Here is a 20,000-nt window from a genome sequence, read left to right as displayed (position 1 = left end):
GTTTGCTAGCATTTTGCATTTGTTTAAACACAAGAAAAAGTCAAAGCATTTTAAACACGACATGTATCTCGTACTATGAATATTTGACATGACAACTATTTGTGATAGTATCTACGCTTTTAGGATTATTCTAATGATATTTCAGCTGCCACAGGTCATAACACAGGTCAGAAAATGGATGTGTTTGTCTGGTCAATGTCTGTTTCTAAGCATTATCAGAACACCACTAAGTCATGATAATATTCGTTTATCAGCGCACAAGTATTCATGTTTTTCCTCTATCTGTTGACGTTTTGTTAGGACAGGATGCCCGCATGATAAAGCATGAAGACAGTTTGTCTACCAGAAGTCCACATTCCCAGAAAAGAAGTTCCAATGGCCCCACTAGCAGGGAATTGAACCCGTGACACTCTTTGATCTTTTATTCACAATGAGCCAAGCTCTGGAAATTACATCAACATAGCGGCATATATATTTATATATATATATATATATATATATATATATATATATATATATATATATATATATATATATATATATGCAGTAAAGTCTTGTTATATCGATAACGTTTATATTGATAATACTGCTTATTACGACACTATGTTCATTTCCCGTGCACATTTCTAGTCTTTTTATGTATAATTAGTTCCGTTTAGTACGATTCGTGGTTTTTACGATAATCCTGTTACTACGGTGCTCTTTTTCATCTCCCGCCGGCCATTTTGCTATGTTTATATCAATACAAAAGATATTTAAGATGTCGAATATTAGATAGAATCGATATTTGCTTAGGGGTTTCTATACAGTACCACCATTATCGAAATCTTTATTGGTCGCTGTATCGGTCGCGCCATCAGTCGCGCCATTGGTCGACTTGGTCACTTGACTTGGTCACGTGAGTTTGTTACGTGACCAGCTCCTGTGTAGCAGAGCCATTTTCATTTTCAGACGCTAGCTCGTGGGTAGCAGATGAGATTGAAGTGTTTGTGTTAAAAGGTAAAAATGGGAAGCAGAAGATTGATGACTTTTTTAAATTTCATACATGATACAGTAAGATGTAAGCGTTGCAGTTTCCCTGTTGTGTTATGTACATGCCCACTGTACTGTATATGAATGCAATCGTTTTTTGCAACAATGTTTCTTGTTTTGTCTGCTGAAGCGTGACGATTTTGAAAATTACTGTACATTCCATACTGTGTATTAAAGGACAACCGATGTCACTTTTTATTCAAATGCAAAACACCAATAAAAATGACTGCACGCCAAGACGTCTTGCATTGCTTGTGAATCCAAACAATGGCTTCAGATTCGGATAATATGCTTTCTTGTTACACATCCAGTTATGAATATGATTCAAATACACTGTAGCTCTGAAGAGGAAAGCATACATGTTTGCTATCGATTCAATCGATATGTGCCATTTTGAGGCAACATTGGGGGAACATCTCTCACCCAAAGAAAAGAGGCACAAAATGGCGAGCTCATGGCCAGCTCCGTTTCTTATATGGCGCTTGGATGCCCTCTTTTGGCGGCTTTTGTTAATGCAGTTCGGGCGCAGGACGGATATATCGACAGTACGGTTATATCGACATTTTTTCTAACTCCAGAGAATATCGATATAACGAGACTTTACTGTATATATATATATATATATATATATATATATATATATATATATATATATATATATATATATATATATATATATATATACAGTAAAGTCTCGTTATATCGATATTCAAGGGAGTCCAAAAAAATATCGATGTAACCGGGACTATCGATATATACGATATCGATATCACGAGACTTTACTGTATATATATATATATATATATATATATATATATAATGCAGATATCATCTCCCATACTGCACAAGAAGAACATTACAGTAATTGTAGATAGCGAAAGAAAAAATGTCTGCTTGGAACATATTTTCAGATTCCAGAGCAGAACATAGAATGACACTGCTAAACCACTGCTGCCAGCCACATTGAAGACAGATTGGTTTTTTTAGCACATGCTGTGTCTGCAAGCACTTTTGGCTTTGATTTAAAAAAACTGTAAACACATGCATAAACCAGAGGACCATGAATTAAACAGGAAGTTGCCAGAAACCACTGATATGTGTAATCTTAGAGTTTCCAAAACAATTTTACAAAAAGCAGAGGTTGTCATGTTTATAGACTGTGTAGTGAGAAAAGAGGCAATAGGTTGGTGCAGTATGGTGTTTGAGTTCTATTCAAAGACTGTTGGCTCTGGAAAAGGATTGCAATCAATTGCTATGATGCAATTTGTTATGGTTTTTTTGTACTAGGATGTCACAGTATGTTGTTTGTGATTTTTAAATTGTGCATTATACTCAAAATAACAGGTAATGCATGGATCTTGGTAGCTAGACTCTTCTCTTCTTTTTTCCCTTTCGGCTTTTCCTTTCAAGGGGTCGCCACAGCGAATCAGTGTCCTCCATCTTCAGAGGTTTGATCCGCATGTTTGTTTTGGCCAAGCCTTTACGTCGGATGTCCTTAGTCTGAATATTATAAAACAGAAACTTTCTGTAGGTAGCCTATGTCATGTCATTTATAATTATGTTTTTTTTCAGAATTCATTGTTTTTAAACTTGTGTCTACCTGAATTCTGTGTTTTAAATGTTAAGGTTTGTTACTGCCGAGTCTTGCTTGATGTGACATCATCACCGTTCGGTCACAAATCTACTGAACCCACTTAGTCACTTGGTCCCATCGGCAATGTCCCAGTCAAAAAATGTGTTTTTTTAAGTATTATTTTAGCTTCCTCTCACATCCGTGTGAATGAAGAGGAATGTTTTTTTTTTCTTCAGTGTGCCCTGTAATTGGTTTAGGAGGTTGCACCCCTATAATAATAGGCTCAAGCTCACCTGAGGCCATTTTGAGGCCAAGTGGCCATCGAAAATGGATGAATGATCCAAAATAATATATAACAATGGGCAGCACAGTATTGAACTTGTTAGCATGTCCGCCTCAAAGTACAGTGTCTTCTTCTTCTTTTTCTTTTGGCTTTTCCCTTCAGGGGCCGCCACAGCGGATCAATGTCCTCCATCTATCCCGGTTTTGTGCATCCTCTTCTCACACACCAGCTACCTTCATGTCCTCTTTGACCACATTCATAAACCTCCTCTTCGGTCTTCCTCTCGGTCTCCTGCCTGGCAGTTCAAGGCTCAGCATCCTTCTCCCTATATAGTCACTCTCTCTCCTCTGGACATGTCCAAACCATCTCAGTCTGGCCTCTCTGACTTTCTTTCCAAAGCCTCTAATATGAGTTGTCCCTCTGATATACTCATTCCTGATCCTATCCAACCTGGTCACTCCCAAAGAAAACCTCAACATCTTCAGCTCTGCTACCTCCAGATCTGCTTCCTGTCTTTTCTTCAGTAGTACTGTCTTCAGTCCAAACATCATGGCTGGTCTCACCACCGTTTTATACATTTTTCCTTTCATCCTAGCAGAAACCCTTCTATCACACATCAGACCTGACATTTTCTCCAGCTGTTCCAGCCTGCCTGGAGACACTTCTTTACCTCTTTTCCACACTCTTCATTGCTATGGACAGTTGACCCCAAGTACTTAAAATCCTCCACCTTCTTTGACATAATTCTCTGTCACTCCAGACTTCCTCATGCAATACCACAGCTCTTCTCTGGGCACCCTGTCTTACGCTTTCTCCAGGTCTACAAAGACACAATGCAATTCCTTCTGACCTTCTCCGTACTTCTCTATCAGCATTCTTAAGGCATACACTGCATCTGTCGTACTCTTTTTTTGGCACAAAGCCATACTGCTGCTCACAAATGTTCACTTCTGCTCTTAGTCTAGCTTCAACTACTCTTTCCCATAGTTTCACTGTGTGGCTCATTAACGCAGTACAGTGTGTGTGCAGGGTTCAATTCTGACTGTGGCTACATGGTGGAGATTAGCACTCTTCTAGCTGGCAGAAAACATTTGTTCGACAGCACTTCACTCAGCTTTCACCTTCACACCCTCAAAGCTAGATTTTGCCTTCTCCTGAATGAGCATAAGGCTCAGAGCTGCCGCTGATCCTCGAGCCAAATGGTGAGAAGTTTCTACAACTCTCCTGAGAGTTTCCCTCTTCTCTTGCTAATGATCTTCGATTGTATCATCGCTGCATCTTTTACCTGTTCCATTATGCAATCTTTCTGTTTAGAAATGGTACCGATGGTCGAACAATACATGTTGTATGCACGTGCAACACACACAATTTTCTCTCCGGCTTTTCTTTATTGTTACCAACTTTGTTTCAAATGAAATGGTTTTCCTCATCTTTTCACTTCCACTCTCACTAGAAGCTTTTTGCTTTTCATCAACCATGTTGATAATGTATTTTAGAATAAGAAATGTTAAGCACGCTGATGATATGCGTACTGTACTGTACACATTCGGGCACTGCGACAAACGTGGCAGAGGAACCCGAATGTGGGGTGGATGCTGGGCGAGTGGTCACAGTGCCCACGGTGGTATTAGCGGGGGAAAGAAGTACTACGTGGGAAAAGGCACGCAATACGAAATCTAACTTGCAAAATTTTGGGCTTAAAAACATTTTCGCCATCCCCACAAAAAATGTTTTTTATGTACAGTTTTGCCGTTACTCAAATGTTCGTAAGTTGGGGAGTGTTTGTACTTTTAAGCTTACATCAGTCAAAACTCTATTTGAGATCAAGTAGAAGAAAATCAGGCCATCCACACATTGCGTACTTTTGCTCCTGCAACCGATTGACAACAAGTCACATCAGTCTTTTGCATATCAAGAATGAGAATGATATAACCAGACCATTGACCAAAATTAGACTAGGATAGCTGGAAACCACCTCCAGGGTAACAATACACTTTCAGGGTGAATTAGAGTGTCTCCAGACTTGATTTAATGCCAACTCACTCATGTCTGCTCCAACACCCACAACCACCACAGTTATTTCATATTTTACCGTTCTCCAACCTTCTTCTTTCTTCTATGTTATCACGTTCATTCTTGCTCTTCTGGCTCTCATCCCCACTCAAGTTAATGATGTGACACAGAGCGGCTTACTCTCAAACTACCAAGTGCTGAACACCACAGCCAGAACCTGGATAACACATTATGCATGAATGGCAAAATAAATGTGTGACTGCTGATTCATCCACCCACACTATTATCGTCATTGGTTCTTTTAAACTAAACACACAGAACACAAACGCACACACACATATTAACCTAAAACAAAGATTGGACATTTTATCTTACATAGGTTCTGGGTTGACAGATAAGGGGTATGAAAGTTAGGTTGGTAAATGTGCATTTTAAGACATCCAATATTTCAATGACAAAAGGCAATGTTTTTCAGGGAGGCCGGTTCAAGAACACATAAAAGAAAATAAATGTCACATGGGAAAGTGACAGACACAATAAAACGGCAAACGATGAGAGGAAAAAGAGGGGTAAAAAAGTGTCTTACTTTGGCAGGTGCTGCTCCTTTCTTCGTAGCCAGCGTTGCACAGACATTTTCCAATGGGCACGAGCCACTCTCCCTCTGTGCTGCAGTACATTCGCGGAGGTTCCTCTTCTTTCGAGTTATTGACACATAAACCTTTCACCTCAACCAGAGACTGGGAGTCAACTGGCACTGTGTCAGGGAAGGAGGCCAGATTCTTTACTGTGTATGGGCATTTTTTAAAATAAACCCTCACAGAGACCAACGCGACGCAGGCACCCACGTCCTGAAAGGCCAAGTAGAAGCCCTTCTTGGTCATGGGTCCCACTTCACGCACTTCAGTGTTGAGTTTCAGAATGCGGTCGCCAAGGTCCATTTGAGTGAAACTTTCATCCGCAGCGATGGTGTCAATCTTGGAGAACTGGTGTTCTCGGAAGTGACTACCTTGGTCGTCATCGGTCTCCAAGTAGAGAAGGTTGAAGGTCTCCTTGCATGTGCCCAGAACTAATGGGATGGAGTTGCAGTCCCTCAGAGTGAATTTCAGTTCAACGTAGATCTTTTGCGCTGACTGACGAGGGATCCAGTTGGTGCGAAGCCAGTTGTTCTGACTATACTCCATTACGTTGCACACCTGGAAAGTCCGGATGGGTGTATAATGCTCATCCACCCCACTGATCTCCTCCCACTGGAAAAAATGGATGGAAAGGGACATAGGACAGAAGTAGGGAAAAGAGAGGAGATGTAAATGATAGGAAAGTGTATGTGTAAATGTCAGAGGAATTTGCAGTAAAGAAAGAGAAGGTAAGGAGAAAAAAGTATTTCCAGATAGAAACCAAATGCAGTAAAAGATTAGGAAAGAGAGGGAGGCAGGAGTTGAAGGATGCAAAAGTGCCAGAATTTGGGGTGAGCAGAAGAAGAAGAAAGAAGGAAACCATCACAGAAGCAGAAATAAGGAAAAACAGGGAAGGATAATAGAGAGAGAAAAATATAATGTTATTGCCATTCTGGAATATTCAGTCACATTATTTAGATTTAGACACATTCATGCTGAAATCTAAACAAGGGCGCAAAAATAACACTACCAGATTGATTACAAAATAGTTGCTCAATTGTTCTTGAGATGGAAAAAGCATGATTAAACCCAGTACAAGTTATGGGATCTTCATTTAAAAAAATATATAATGTTTTTTTTACGCCCTTTTTACTAACGGTTGATCTACAAGTGAGGAAGGCAATTTTTTGGCTATGTCATGTAGTAATACCACTAATAGAAACGTGCGGTAACTACTGAAAATAAAGAGGCTAAAAAGTATAGAGAGATTTCAGTGTATACCAGGAACGTTCATGGCTATCTTACATTTTCCCTCCACTGGAAGAAAGCGATGAGAGAGGAAAGGAGACAAGAAAGTGGGGTCATTCCTTTTGAATTCAGCACAATGGGAAGACTCATGGATCGCACTTTTTGGTTTCGGAGTTCAGGAACACCAAAAGTGAATCAGAGAAATGACGAACAGTAAAACACCTGAAACACTGGGTTGATTGTGGTTACATGGACAGTCATAGGAATGATTGGGTCTGAAGGGAGGCTTTGTTTTCTTCTGGTGGAATAAAGAATGGATGCAGAGCCTGGATATGCAGTACTTTTGATTAACAGAGAGAGAAACACTTGATAAGTGGAAACAAAACTACCACTTTTGGACAAGTGTTATACTTAAACTTAAACCCTTCACGCATTCACATATAGTTCACATCTCGTTCACGTGAGATCTTGAGGTCCATGCAAGGTTTGAATTGTGCTGTTTGTTGTCATTGTATGTGCCAATCATATCTTTATAGTATTCAAGAACATCTCAGGCTGAAGTGCCGCCACTTGTTTTTCATCTCCTAGTAAAATACCTCAAATGAAAGTCTGGAGAACTGGTGAGGGGACGCAAGCTCAAGTACATTGTTCACCAAATAGAGCGATGAATGAAAGAGAGAGCACCACAAGCTACAAATAATGGTCCTTGAAATTCCGCTGGTGTTTTTCCTCCACTGTCGAAGTTTAACATCATCACCTCACCCATTAGTGGAGCCTTTTTCATTGTATTTATTTATTAAGTTGTTTATTTATTTATTTATTTATTTATTTAGTTTAATCAAGGTCAGTGGCGCAGAAAATGGTTGAATGAATGTTTGAACTCAAGTATCAGTGATTAGTTTTACCGCCTCACTCCTTCTGCTTCAGCCAATCAGTTACCAGCCTCCCAAAATGTTTTACCCAGAGGTATCTTATCTGTATAGTCAGTAATTAAGCCTATTTAGTGTTCCATTTGTAATTCAGTGGGTTTGGATCATTGATGTTTTGTGGCGCCATCCACTGCCTTTGTTACAGCTGTTATTCATGTGTCAGAAAGTTTATTACATTTTGCTTGGTGCTGCTCGGATTGTGACTGCCTTTCTCATTTGAAGACCATCTGTCCATTGATATTCTTTTCAATTTAGTTTCAACAACATAATTTGTTAATTCCTGGAAACTGTCTCTAAAACCAATGTAAAGGTAAATGGGCAGTAGATGCAAAGCGTGTCGGACTTTACACCATAACACAATGAAATCAAAACAGGCAAATAAAATCAAAATTGCTTGGATTATTTTTGTTTTTCTTCTGGGTTCCCCGGTTTCCTCCCACATTCCAAAAACATGCACAATAGGCTGATTGATCACCCTCGATCGTCCATATGTGTGAGCATTAGTGTGAATGCTTGTTCATTTCTGTATGCCTAGGCATTGACTGGCAACCGGTTTAGGTTCTCCTCACGTACTGCCTGACGATGGCTGGGATAGGGTCCAGCAACCCCCATGACCCTGGTGAGGATGAAGTGGTTCGGAAATTATAAGAATAGGACATGCAGTCGGGAATCCCTTAGGTCCCTTTCCAAGTATCGAACCGTGCCCCACTATTTGAGATGGAATGTAATAGGAGAAACACTATTGCTAACTTTGTTTTCAAATTGCTGTAAATCACAAAACATATTTAATGACACCCATTCAGTGTCAAAGGCCATTTCATTTCCAGCAAAATGACATGTATTAACTGTTCATCAAATGAATTGCTAAAAATGAACGTTTAGAAGGTCAATAAGAGGTTCACCCAACTGCTGAGGAATCTCCAACTGTGGATACTGAGATGCTCTCTTCCCAAACATGTCACAATAATTAAAGGCAACAAGCGGACAAGTCTTTTGTTTATCAACTTTTGTGGAAATTCCCCTCCATTTGGCTCCTAATTGACATATAACAACACGAGGACTTTACAACGGTCCTTGTGACCTCTGCCCCACGCTCCCCATGGTCACAGCTGGGCCACTGTTTGGTGTGATCTTGTCCTAGGTTTCTCTGAACTTTGCTGTAGGTGAAGCAACTTAAGGGACAGTAAAATGAGAGTGCAGTAACATGAGCTGTTAAAAGAAATTACAAGTATGGCAACAGGCACGTCTGAGTAGTTCACCAGTTCACCCGCTTCAAAGAAGGGTCAATGTGGGTTAACGGGCCAGAATGGAGGCCACTATAGGGTAACAATGCTTTTAGACCAAGACTTGAGGACACAAGATAAACGCTAAGCATCCTGAAGGAATTCAACAATTATTTATGAAATTGGGCAGCAACTCTAAACATTGTGATGATTACGTATTTGCATATTTTTGTGTCCAGCCTGTACTTTATTTAAACTTGACCCTATAAATAAAATAAATATTTTATAATACATGCATTGAACTACAGTAATTGTGATTCTCGAGCATTTAATGGTTTGAACATTGAATGTATTTTTCTTTCCTCCACAGTAGGACAGAGCTGTTCACAATAAGTGTGGAGCCATCTTACACTCCCGCCTCAGTAAGGGTACACGGGGGTCACAGACACGACAACTGCTGCATATCAGCCAAAGGAGGTTTCTTCAGCCTGTGTTTTCCAAAAGGAGCATACATTGCATGCATCCTCTATTTGACTTTGCTGCCAATCTGATTTGAGGTGAATTTTAAATGAGGAAAGATGTGAATGTGTATAATATTCGCAACACAGATGTGGTGATGGAAATAAAGTAATGCTATCATCTGTTCAGGCAAAATTGTGTACAAGTTGTGATTATTACCGTATGAGACTTCTATGATGTGATGGGAAAAGTCAGTTTCTGGCAGTCTTGTGGAGCTACAGAAACAATTACAAGGATGTCTTTTGCAATTAGCAGTCATATGGACTTGACACTTCTTTTTACTGACTCCAGTATAAAAAAGGGCTAGCAGAGGAAGGAAAATATTGAGGGAAACTGAAACTTGATGAGACAGTTTATAATTTTTTAACTTCAATAGGTGAAAATCTGCACTGTAGAGAAAAAAAAACATGTTTTCATAGTTTTATCCCTCCAAGACATTTTAAACCATTTTGAAACATATTTTCAGAATCAGAATCAGAATCAGAATACCTTTATTCGTCCCGCAATGGGGAAATTTGCAGTCCACAGCAGCAATTGAAGAGGGATGGGGTTGGGGTGGGAGTGAAAGGATAGAAAACAAGATATTCTAAGCATAACAAAATAAAAATGTCAACTGTATACTGTGCAAATGTAGATGTGCAAAAACCGTTCTATAAACAAGACTGTACATAGTGCAGAATCAAGATATGCATTTAGATATATTGCAACAACCCATATTTACAAGTGTCCAGTTTTTTTTTTTTTTTTTTTTTTTTTTTTTTTTTTGGTTTTTTTTTTTTCACATGTGATCATTGGGAATTGTGAAGCCTGACAGCAGTCGGTAGGAACGAGCGGCGGTACCTCTCCTTCTTGCAGCGCGGGTGTAATAGTCTCTGGCTAAAGGAGCTACCCAGAGCTGTCAGGATGGGCAGGAGGGGGTGGGAGGGGCTGTCCGTCATAGCTTTTAGTTTAGCTAGCGTCCGTCTGTTGCCCACCTCCTCAAGAGAGTCCAGCGAGCAGCCCACGACAGAACTGGCCCGCTTGACAAAGCGCTCCAGTCTTTTTCTGTCCCGGGTGGTGATGCTGCCTGACCAGCAGACAATGCCATAGTGGATGGCTGATGCCACCACAGAGTCATAGAAAGTCTTTAGGAGTGACCCCTGAACTCCAAAAGACCTCAGTTTCCTGAGGAGGAAGAGGCGACTCTGTCCCTTTTTGATTAGGGCATCCGTGTTTGTTGTCCAGTCCAGTTTATTGTTGAGAGTAACACCCAGGTACTTGTAGGAGGTCACCTTCTCAATGTCCGAACCCTGGATGTTCAATGGTGCAGGTGACGATTGTTTCCTGCAGAAATCCACCACCAGCTCCTTGGTTTTGCCAGTGTTGATCTGGAGGTGATTCTGCTGGCACCAGTCCACAAAGTCCTTTGTCAGTCCCCTGTACTCCCTATCGTCTCCCTCTGTAATGAGGCCGACAATAGCTGAGTCGTCAGAGAACTTCTGAAGGTGGCAGGTTGGGGTGTTGTAGTTGAAGTCCGAGGTGTAGAGGGTGAAGAGGAATGGAGCCAGGACTGTTCCCTGCGGCGCTCCGGTGCTGCAGAGAAGCCTGTCCGACTCACAGTTCTTTACCCTCACGTACTGTGGCCTGTTTGTGAGGTAGTCTGTAATCCAGGATGTGAGGTGATGGTCGACTCCGGCATGCTGCAGCTTGTCCCCCAGTAGACTGGGCTGGATGGTGTTGAAGGCACTGGAGAAATCGAAGAATGTGATCCTCACCGTGCTCCCAGCATTCTCCAGGTGCAGCAACGCCGTATGGAGGAGGTAGATGATGGCATCCTCCACACCGATGCTGGGCTGGTAGGCAAACTGCAGCGGGTCCAGCGATGAGCTTGCCAGCGGTCGCAGGTGGGCGAGGACGAGTCTCTCCAGCGTCTTCATCAGGTGAGACGTCAGCGCCACCGGTCTGTAGCTGTTGAGCTCTTTGGGGTTGGCAATCTTGGGCACTGGGACCAGGCATGACGTTTTCCACAGCTGTGGAACTCTGCCCAGCTTCAGGCTCAGGTTGAACAAGTGCTGGACAATGTCACACAGCTGGTCGGAGCAGGTCTTGAGGAGTCGGGAACTGATGTCATCCGGACCTGCTGCCTTCCTCACCTTCATCCTCCTCAGTTGGTTCCTCACCTGCGCAGTTGTGACAGACAGGCAGGAACCAGGAGGCAGAGTGGCGGCTGAGGGTGTGGCAACGGTTGGGAGGGCAGATGTTGGTTGTGGAAAGCTGGTCGTGAGAGGGGGCAGGGAGGGTAAGGCCACAGTGAGAGTTGGTGCAGGTGCAGCTACAGGTGAAGTTGACGGTGGGCCGGGGGCGGCTGGCGTCTTGTCAAACCGATTGAAAAAGCGGTTGAGTTCATCTGCCCAGTCCTTGTCTTTTTCGTTCAATGTCACTGGGCTTTTGTGGCCTGAGATGTTTTTCAGGCCCTTCCAGACACCAGCGACATTGCTGGCTTGCAGCTGCTCCTCCATTTTCATCCTGTAGGCCTTCTTCCCCTCTCTGATCTTCCTCCTCAGTTGGATCTGCACGGCCTTCAGTTCCTCTCTGTTGCCCGACACAAAAGCCCTTTTCTTCTCCTTCAGGAGGACTTTTATGTCGGGATTAATCCATGGTTTGTTGTTGGCAAAACACCGCACAGTCCTGGTGGGTACGGTGTTTTGTTCACAAAAGTTAATGTAGTCTGTGATGGTGTTGGTGAGTGAGTCAATGTCTTCCCCATGAATCTCAGTAAAGAGCTCCCACCTGGTTGAATCAAAGCAGTCCCGCAGAGCTTCTTCAGCTTCTGTGGACCATCTTTTGATCGTGCGGGTCACAGCTGGTTGCCTCTGGACAAGGGGTTTGTACACAGGCTGGAGATAAACCATATTGTGGTCTGCTCTTCCGAGAGGGGGGAGGGGGGAGGGTTTGTATGCATCCTTGGCGTTTGAATAAAATAGGTCCAATATGTTATTGTCTCTGGTGGCACAAGTTACATACTGTGTGAATGTTGGGAGGGAGAATTTCAGGGAAATGTGATTGAAGTCCCCTGAGATGATAAACAAGGCGTTGGGGGACTGGGTTTGCAGCTTGTTTACAACAGATATGAGGGCATCGGAGGCAGCGCCGCCATTTGCCGTAGGGGGAATGTACGTCGTCACGGCTATGACGTGTGAGAATTCCCGTGGCAGGTAATGCGGCCGAAGGCTAACGGCTAGCAGCTCGATGTCCCGAGTGCAAAGTTTTTCCTTCACCGTGATGTGCCCAGGATTGCACCATTTGTCATTCACAAATACAGCAATCCCCCCTCCTTTCTGCTTACCGCTGCCTTCATTTCTGTCCGCTCGTACGAGTTGGAAGCCCTCCAACTCTGCGTGGGCGTCCGGAGTGATTGCCGAAAGCCATGTCTCCGTGACGAGTAGCAAGCTGGCTTCCCGGTACTCCCTCTGATGTCGCGTTAGCGCCGCCAGCTCGTCCATTTTATTTGGGAGCGATCTCACGTTCCCCATGATGACGGACGGGAGAACGTGTCGGTATTTCCTCGTTCTTTTGCGGCGATCTTTCCCGGCCCGACATCCTCGTTTCCTCCTCTTCAATTCATCGGGGATGTCTGGTGCGGCGGCCGCTAGTCCGCTATTAGCCCGCCACGCTAGTAGCTGGTCTCGACTGTAAACAATGGGATTCCGCGTGCGCGTGGATTCCCCGTTCACAGGAGCGATGAAAAAGTAAAAAATAACGGCGATGAGCAAAAGAAAAGATGCCCATCTCCTCTCCGTAGGTTTATGGAACGAGATTAGGCAAAACAAAAACGGAAAAGTAAAGAAGTGAAAAAGTAGACAAGAAAGGGAAAGAGCTGCTGTGGAGGCAGCCACACAGGGGGGCGCCATCTTGAAGTACAAGTACAATTTTAATGTAATACAAATTGCAAACTGCGTCCATTTAAGTTCCTTTGAGAACCAGAGCGTGGTGAGAATGCGTGTGATCTAAGTGTGCGTCCGAGTGTTTTTACATGAGCAGTGGGGTGAAAGTGTTCATTGTGTTTATTTGTTTTACTGTCCATCTGGCTTTTAATAGATCACTTAAAACCGCATCGGCGACTTCGGTGCACTGTCACCACATCAGCTTTACACTAGTTAAATACATTGTAATAACCCATTGAAAAAAAAACATGGAGGAGGTGAAATATTAGCAGTCGAAATGGAAAATCAAATATACTGATTGCTTTTCATATAATCTTTGGATCAATTTCATCTGAACTGAACACATTTCTAATTGATGATTTTGTTTGGCTGAAGCAATACATTGGAATGAGATACAATTGAGATGTTACATGTGTTTTAACAGATATGTTTTATTCAAGTAAAAATGTTCACTGTCATATGTTTCAAGTAAAGTGTGTCTGATCAATCCACATATCGTGCTCCAGGTCATGGAGAAACTCAAGCCTAACCCAGCTTGACTGCAGCCTTAAAAAAGAATACATCCAGGATTGCTTGCTGGGCAATTACACATCAAAAGACATACCATTCAAACTCATTGTGGGAAAGTATCTCATGCACAAAAGGTAGGCAGGGTCCCAATATGCAGTGTTTGCAGTTTAATGGCATAAATTTCAAACTTTTTTAAACTCACAACTTTTTTTATAGTTTATGATCCCGGTATATCCAAAGTTGTTGTATTCTCCACTGCTTTCCCCGAAGAAAAAAAAAAACTGAAAAACTACACAATGTTTTTACCCATTAATTCTATTTGCATGTCCAGAGAGTGTCCCGTGTCTTGGTTTGTTGCTGAAGAATGCTTGAGAGCACTCAAGAATGTAATCTGTAACTCTATTTAGTCTTGTGGACGGCTAAGCTCTCAGGACACCGCTCTGCCATCAGCCTGCCTCCCAAACAGATAAGAGTATATCTGGATCACACACATTGGCATATACGAACACACAGACCCCCATCACATCAGCCTGTCTACACTGTGAACATCTTGGGAGGGTGGACTTTTTAATTTGCCCTCACCGGAGCATGTTGTGTCTCAGTGGACAAATAGCCACCGCCTCTCCATCGATGTGAAGTGTGTGCGTGTGTGTCAGGGCTCGGGGCTACATTATGAGAAATCATTTGTGCGCAGCAGTGTCCCAGGGTAGGCTGCTTATCGGAGCAAGTCGCTAGATGACGTGAGTAATTACAGATGATTCACCTTGAGGACTTCATCATCAGCATTCTTTTCCACCCCGTCTGTCTCTCATCCTACATTTCTCTGTCTCTTATCTTTTTTGTCGCTCATATCGATCAGACCCTGTCTTCTCAATATAACTCACATTCAAGAAGGACATTGCAGCAGTGGTTGCCCTCTCCAGATTATTTATGTTCTAATATGTCTCACTACCAATCTCACAATGTAACAAAGTACAATTATACCATGATGGTATTAAAATAGAATTTTCACATAACCTTTCCAGTGAAAGAAAAATGTTCATCCGTTATAGCAAAAAATTATTTGTTGTTGAACACATTAGTACTTACATATTTTTTTGCGGAGTTGTCTTTTCTAATGTCATGCAATCACATGTGGACTGTTGCTACTTTTAGACCCGAACAACTAAGGGGATTGGAGTAAAGGAGTAAATAAATGAATAAATAAATAGTTTGTTTAATTAATTAATTAAACCAAATATATCAAGGCATCTTAGTCGACCTCTGACTACAGTAGAGGTAACGTGTTCAATTCCAGCGCTGATCTCCCTGTGTGGAATTTGCATATTATGCCCGGGCCAGTATGGGTTTTCGCCGGGTACTCTGGTTTCCTCCCTCATTAAAATACCATGCATGGCAGGCTGATTGAACACTCCAAATTGTCCTTAGGTTTGACTGTGAGCGTGGATTGTTTTTTGTCTTTGTGTGCCCTGCAATTGGCTGGCAACCAATTCAGTGTGTACCCTGCCTCCTGCCTTAAGACAGTTAGGATCAGCTCTAGAATCTCTAGAAGCCTCGTGACATGAAGCGGATTGGAAAATGGATGGATCAGTCTTGTAAATGTCTTCATTTATGTGTGTTCTTATTTTATTTTATGTATTTATTTTTGGTGGGGGGTGTAGAGCAGAATATTTATTTATTTTAGATTATTTATCGATTTTTTTTTTTGCCCGTGTATAGTTGTGGAATGTTATACATTACTTCTCAAACTTAAAACTGTTTCCATAGCTCATTTTGGCTGACACCTTTCAAGTGTTTTCACTGTTTAGACACCATGTATATTTTCAATGTGAACGTCTGGCAGCTCCTCTGAGCAATAAGAATTATTTTAAGTCACAGCCAAAAACACTTAATCAAGGAAAAATATGAAAATGCGTGTGTGTGTGTGTATGTGTGTGCATGATTATGCGAGTGCTCAGGCCAGCCCTGTAGTCTAACCAGTTAAACAAATAAACTGAGTGAGAAACCAGTGCCGAGACTTTGTAGTCGAGAAAGGCTGAATGATGAGCCTGCAAATGTTTTTTTTTAACCCAAAAATAGTGTTGCAAAACATTTTTAAAAAGTACACTTTTGGTGTGAAATTTGCATAAAGTAATACCAACATTTTTGCTGCGGTTTGAAACAAAAATAATTTGATTAGGACCCCAGCAAAGCTACAGTATATCACCAGACAGCGAGGAGTCAGTTTGGTTCCCGAGCAATTCTGTCAACACTTTACAATATACAGTAGGTTAAGCAAGATTCTGTAAAATGTATCTCATTTTGAAACATTTTGTCATCTGACAAAGGACTTTATGGACTGGTGCCAGCAGAATCACCTCCAGATCAACACCGGGAAAACCAAGGAGCTGGTGGTGGACTTCTGCAGGAAACAATCCTCACCTGCACCGTTGAACATCCAGGGTTCGGACATTGAGAGGATGACCTCCTACAAGTATCTGGGTGTTACTCTCAACAATAAACTGGACTGGACTACAAATACGGATGCCCTAATCAATAAGCGACAGAGTCGCCTCTTTCTACTCAGAAAACTGAGGTATTTTGGAGTTCAGGGGTCACTCCTAAAGACGTTCTATGACTCTGTGGTGGCTTCAGCCATACACTATGGAATTGTCTGCTGGTCAAGCGGCATCACAACCCGGGACAGGAAAAGACTGGAGCGCCTTGTCAAGAGGGCCAGTTCTGTCCTGGGCTGCTCGCTGGACTCTCTGGATGAGGTGGGCAACAGACGGACGCTAGCTAAACTTAAAGCTATGATGGACAGCCCCTCCCACCCACCCTGACAGCACTGGGTAGCTCCTTCAGCCAGAGACTATTACACCCGCGTGGCAAGAAGGAGAGATACCGGCGCTCGTTCCTACCGACTGATGTCAGGCTTTGCAATTCTCAATGATCACATGTGAAAAGAAAAAAACTGGACACTTGTAAATATGGGTTGATGCAATATATCAATATGCATTTCTTGATACTTGCACTATGTTCAGTTTTTTTATGAAACAGTTTTGCACATTTACATTTGCACAGTATACAGTTGACATTGTTATTTTGTTATGCTTAGAATATCTTGTTTTCTATCCTTTCACCCACCACCCCATCCCCTTTCAATTGCTGCTGTGGACTGCAAATTTCCCCATTGTGGGACGAATAAAGGTTTTCTGATTCTGATCAAAGAAAATGTGCCAAAAGGCATTATTTTATCATTAACTGGTAAAATATTTTAATTATACTTTTTCTTTTAATTCTAGATACTATGTAGACATACAAATGTATTGTATTTAGACAATATTGATTTTAAATTGAACTGAGATTCAAGTTTTTGCTAAACACACCACAATAAAAATAGCTCTGGTAGCAAAAGTCTTTGTGGAATACCCTATAAAATCAAACATTGGTTTATTCAATTTAACACTTTAACACATGAGTAGTGTTTTCATTGAAAAAAGGGAGGATGGGGAACACCAGGTCAGTTTTGAATGCATATCGTGCCAGAAAGAGGTTAAGCGTATTGAAAATTCCAGCAAAGATGCTTTTGTCCAAACAATCCAAAATCTCTTAATACCATAATCTTTCTTTTAATGAACACAAACACACACAAACACACACACACACACACACACACACACACACACACACACACACACACACACACACACACACACACACGCAGACGCGCGCGCACACACACACAAATACAGTAAACACCAATCCAAACATATTATCTGAAGCATCCCGACCATATGGCGAGTGTTGAGTGTTTAGACGCTTTAACATATGAGATCAAGAATATACCAAAACGTCGACAGAAAAGTGGGTTAATCTACACTTCTCTTATTCGGCTGACATAACAGAGAGAGAGAGAGAGAGAGAGAGAGAGAGAGAGAGAGAGAGAGAGAGAGAGAGAGAGAGAGAGAGAGAGAGAGAGAGAGAGAGAGAGAGAGAGAGAGAGAGAGAACCTGTGGACATTAAGAAAAGAATCCGAGTCTGCATGCTGACATATCCCAAACGAAATATTGTAAAAGTGGAAATAACAGTAGTTTGTCAATGTCATGAGGATCACATGTCTAAATTCACTGGAGACCAAGGATACTCACCCCGTGCGATGGGTAGGAAATCCATCCTAACTCTCCTTGGCTTGCTTTAGAATCTAACAGGTTCACTGTCGGGGTGAAGAGAGAAAACAAAGAACATATGAGTGTCCAGTCCTTGTTAGCCCCAATTAGCCTTTATCTAATCCCACAGGACAGATCCCGACCTCATACTCTAGCACTGATCTTGCCACTGTTTACTCAGCTGCGACACAATACACATATTCTGTGCTTGGCAACATTCAAGGCAGAGTCCCTAGTGTCACGCAAGCATGCAAGCATACAAGCAGAAGTTGCTAGGCATAGATATCAGAAAAGAAAACATGCAGCAATGGAGGGGGAAAAGGGTCATTTTTGTTTATGTAAGTTTCTCACCCGATTGTGCCCATTGTCAACATCCAACACTATTTTATACATTTAAAAGGGTGGGCAGCAGCAATTTGACATTACTCTACAATAACGTACCTGCCAACTTCTGAAACCAGAAAAGTCTAATATGCCGGGGTCCCGGGGCCAAACGATTTTTAACAATACAGCTGCTTAAAATGAGGCCAAAAACGGCATACAAATGTTGATCAATGTCAAAGATATAGTTGTGAAAAAATACCCATGTTTCAACTTGTCAATCATGAAAATATCATGTTTGCTACTTTTTTAAGAAAACAGAAATATTTTACAATCAACCAAACATTTAACTATCAATCTTGTTTGAAAAGTACAATGAATTGTAAGACACTGTTAGTAACATAAAATTTGCACATTAAACCTATATTCTTTCACCACGATGAATTATTTTTAATATCAGCTGAGATCCACAAAATGAAGCTATCTAAGGATACTAATGATAAATGATTTGGTACTGATAAGCTCAAATATAATGGAAATGTTAAAGGAATGGTTTTGATTACATTTTATGCAGTATATACTGAACCTGAGTCCTTATTAAACCACATTTGCTCATTAAATAAAATACCTCACTGTGTATAAACTAAAGCCTGTCGCTGATTCCTCCATGTCCGATAAGAAAATCTTGTCGACACACACTGCAGTTTGCGTATTTTTTACCTTTTCTTGACCAAAGTATAACTCCTGGAAATACTTGGGAGTATTTTTCACGAAACGACTGCAGTTTTCTTTTAGATTTAGCACTTTTGTTGTTTTTTTTTTCCGGCAGATGCGATAACATGACAAGGATAAAAACAATGCTAACTCTTGACTCTCGATTCCAGGAATGACCCGTAGCATGCGCATGCGCAATTAATTTACAGGAAGCTAACAGCTGGCACTGTGCCGATCGCCTGTTCTAAATTTAAAAACCACAATTTTTATTAAGAAACTGCAACCCAGAAAGGGATAATGAAGACCATACTCATTTGGGTAAAACCAAAGTAGTTGGCAGGTATGCAACAACAAGTTTCTCAAAAGAATAGGCCACGTGCAACAAACAAATGAAACAGGTCCAAGTGCAATTCAGACATCTTGCTCGTATTCTGTTTTGAGAAGACAGATTAAGAGACATAGTCGTTCTACTTCATGTTCAGCTGCAAAATATACGGAAAACTCGATCATAAAATATAATGTGAATATGGTGGCATTCATACCAACTGAAGGTAAGAATGTTGAGGAAGGAGAGTGATTCTTGAATTCTGCAAGATTTTGTAAAAAAAAATTACAAATTGAAAAATTTGCCAGTATTATTTTCCCAGAAGGAGATGACAAAACATATGTGAGAAAACTTGTGAGTTACAGTTCCAGCACTCGGAATCTGATTATTCATCCCAGGTTGACGGTGAGATGTGACGAGCAGTTTCTTGGCTCTAAAACACACTGTTCTGTCAGCACTTTTGGTAAAGTGTGTGTGTGTGTGGGGGGGGGGGGGGGGGGGGCAAACTTGACTACATACCAATTTTCATTTGCAGTGATTATGTAGCAAGCATTTTATTTCTAATTTCTATTTACACAAATGAAAATATATTCAAGTGAGCCAAGGAAAGAAATTTGCATTGACA

The 20,000-nt window shown here is 41.5% G+C and overlaps 1 protein-coding gene across 5 annotated transcripts in view; it reads right to left on the bottom strand.

The window, feature by feature from the left end:
- The window catches only part of epha3 (eph receptor A3), a 113,049-nt gene that overhangs the window by 87,315 nt on the left and 5,734 nt on the right, over positions 1 to 20,000 (bottom strand). For all 5 annotated transcript variants that reach the window (XM_089003519.1, XM_089003520.1, XM_089003517.1 and 2 more), the window contains exons 2-3: positions 17,998 to 18,062; positions 5,488 to 6,148 (exon numbers count right to left, since the gene is read on the bottom strand). In XM_089003519.1, coding sequence (XP_088859645.1) covers positions 5,488 to 6,148; positions 17,998 to 18,062 — 726 coding nt within the window. The remainder of the gene's footprint in view (positions 1 to 5,487; positions 6,149 to 17,997; positions 18,063 to 20,000) is intronic.

This window comes from Hippocampus bargibanti, linkage group LG08 (assembly GCF_051943395.1).
Source record: "Hippocampus bargibanti isolate YZ-2025 linkage group LG08, ASM5194339v1, whole genome shotgun sequence".
Lineage (NCBI taxonomy): Eukaryota > Metazoa > Chordata > Actinopteri > Syngnathiformes > Syngnathidae > Hippocampus > Hippocampus bargibanti.
The sequence above is the reverse complement of the archived record's forward strand: the minus strand, read 5'-3'. Positions and strand labels throughout refer to the sequence as shown.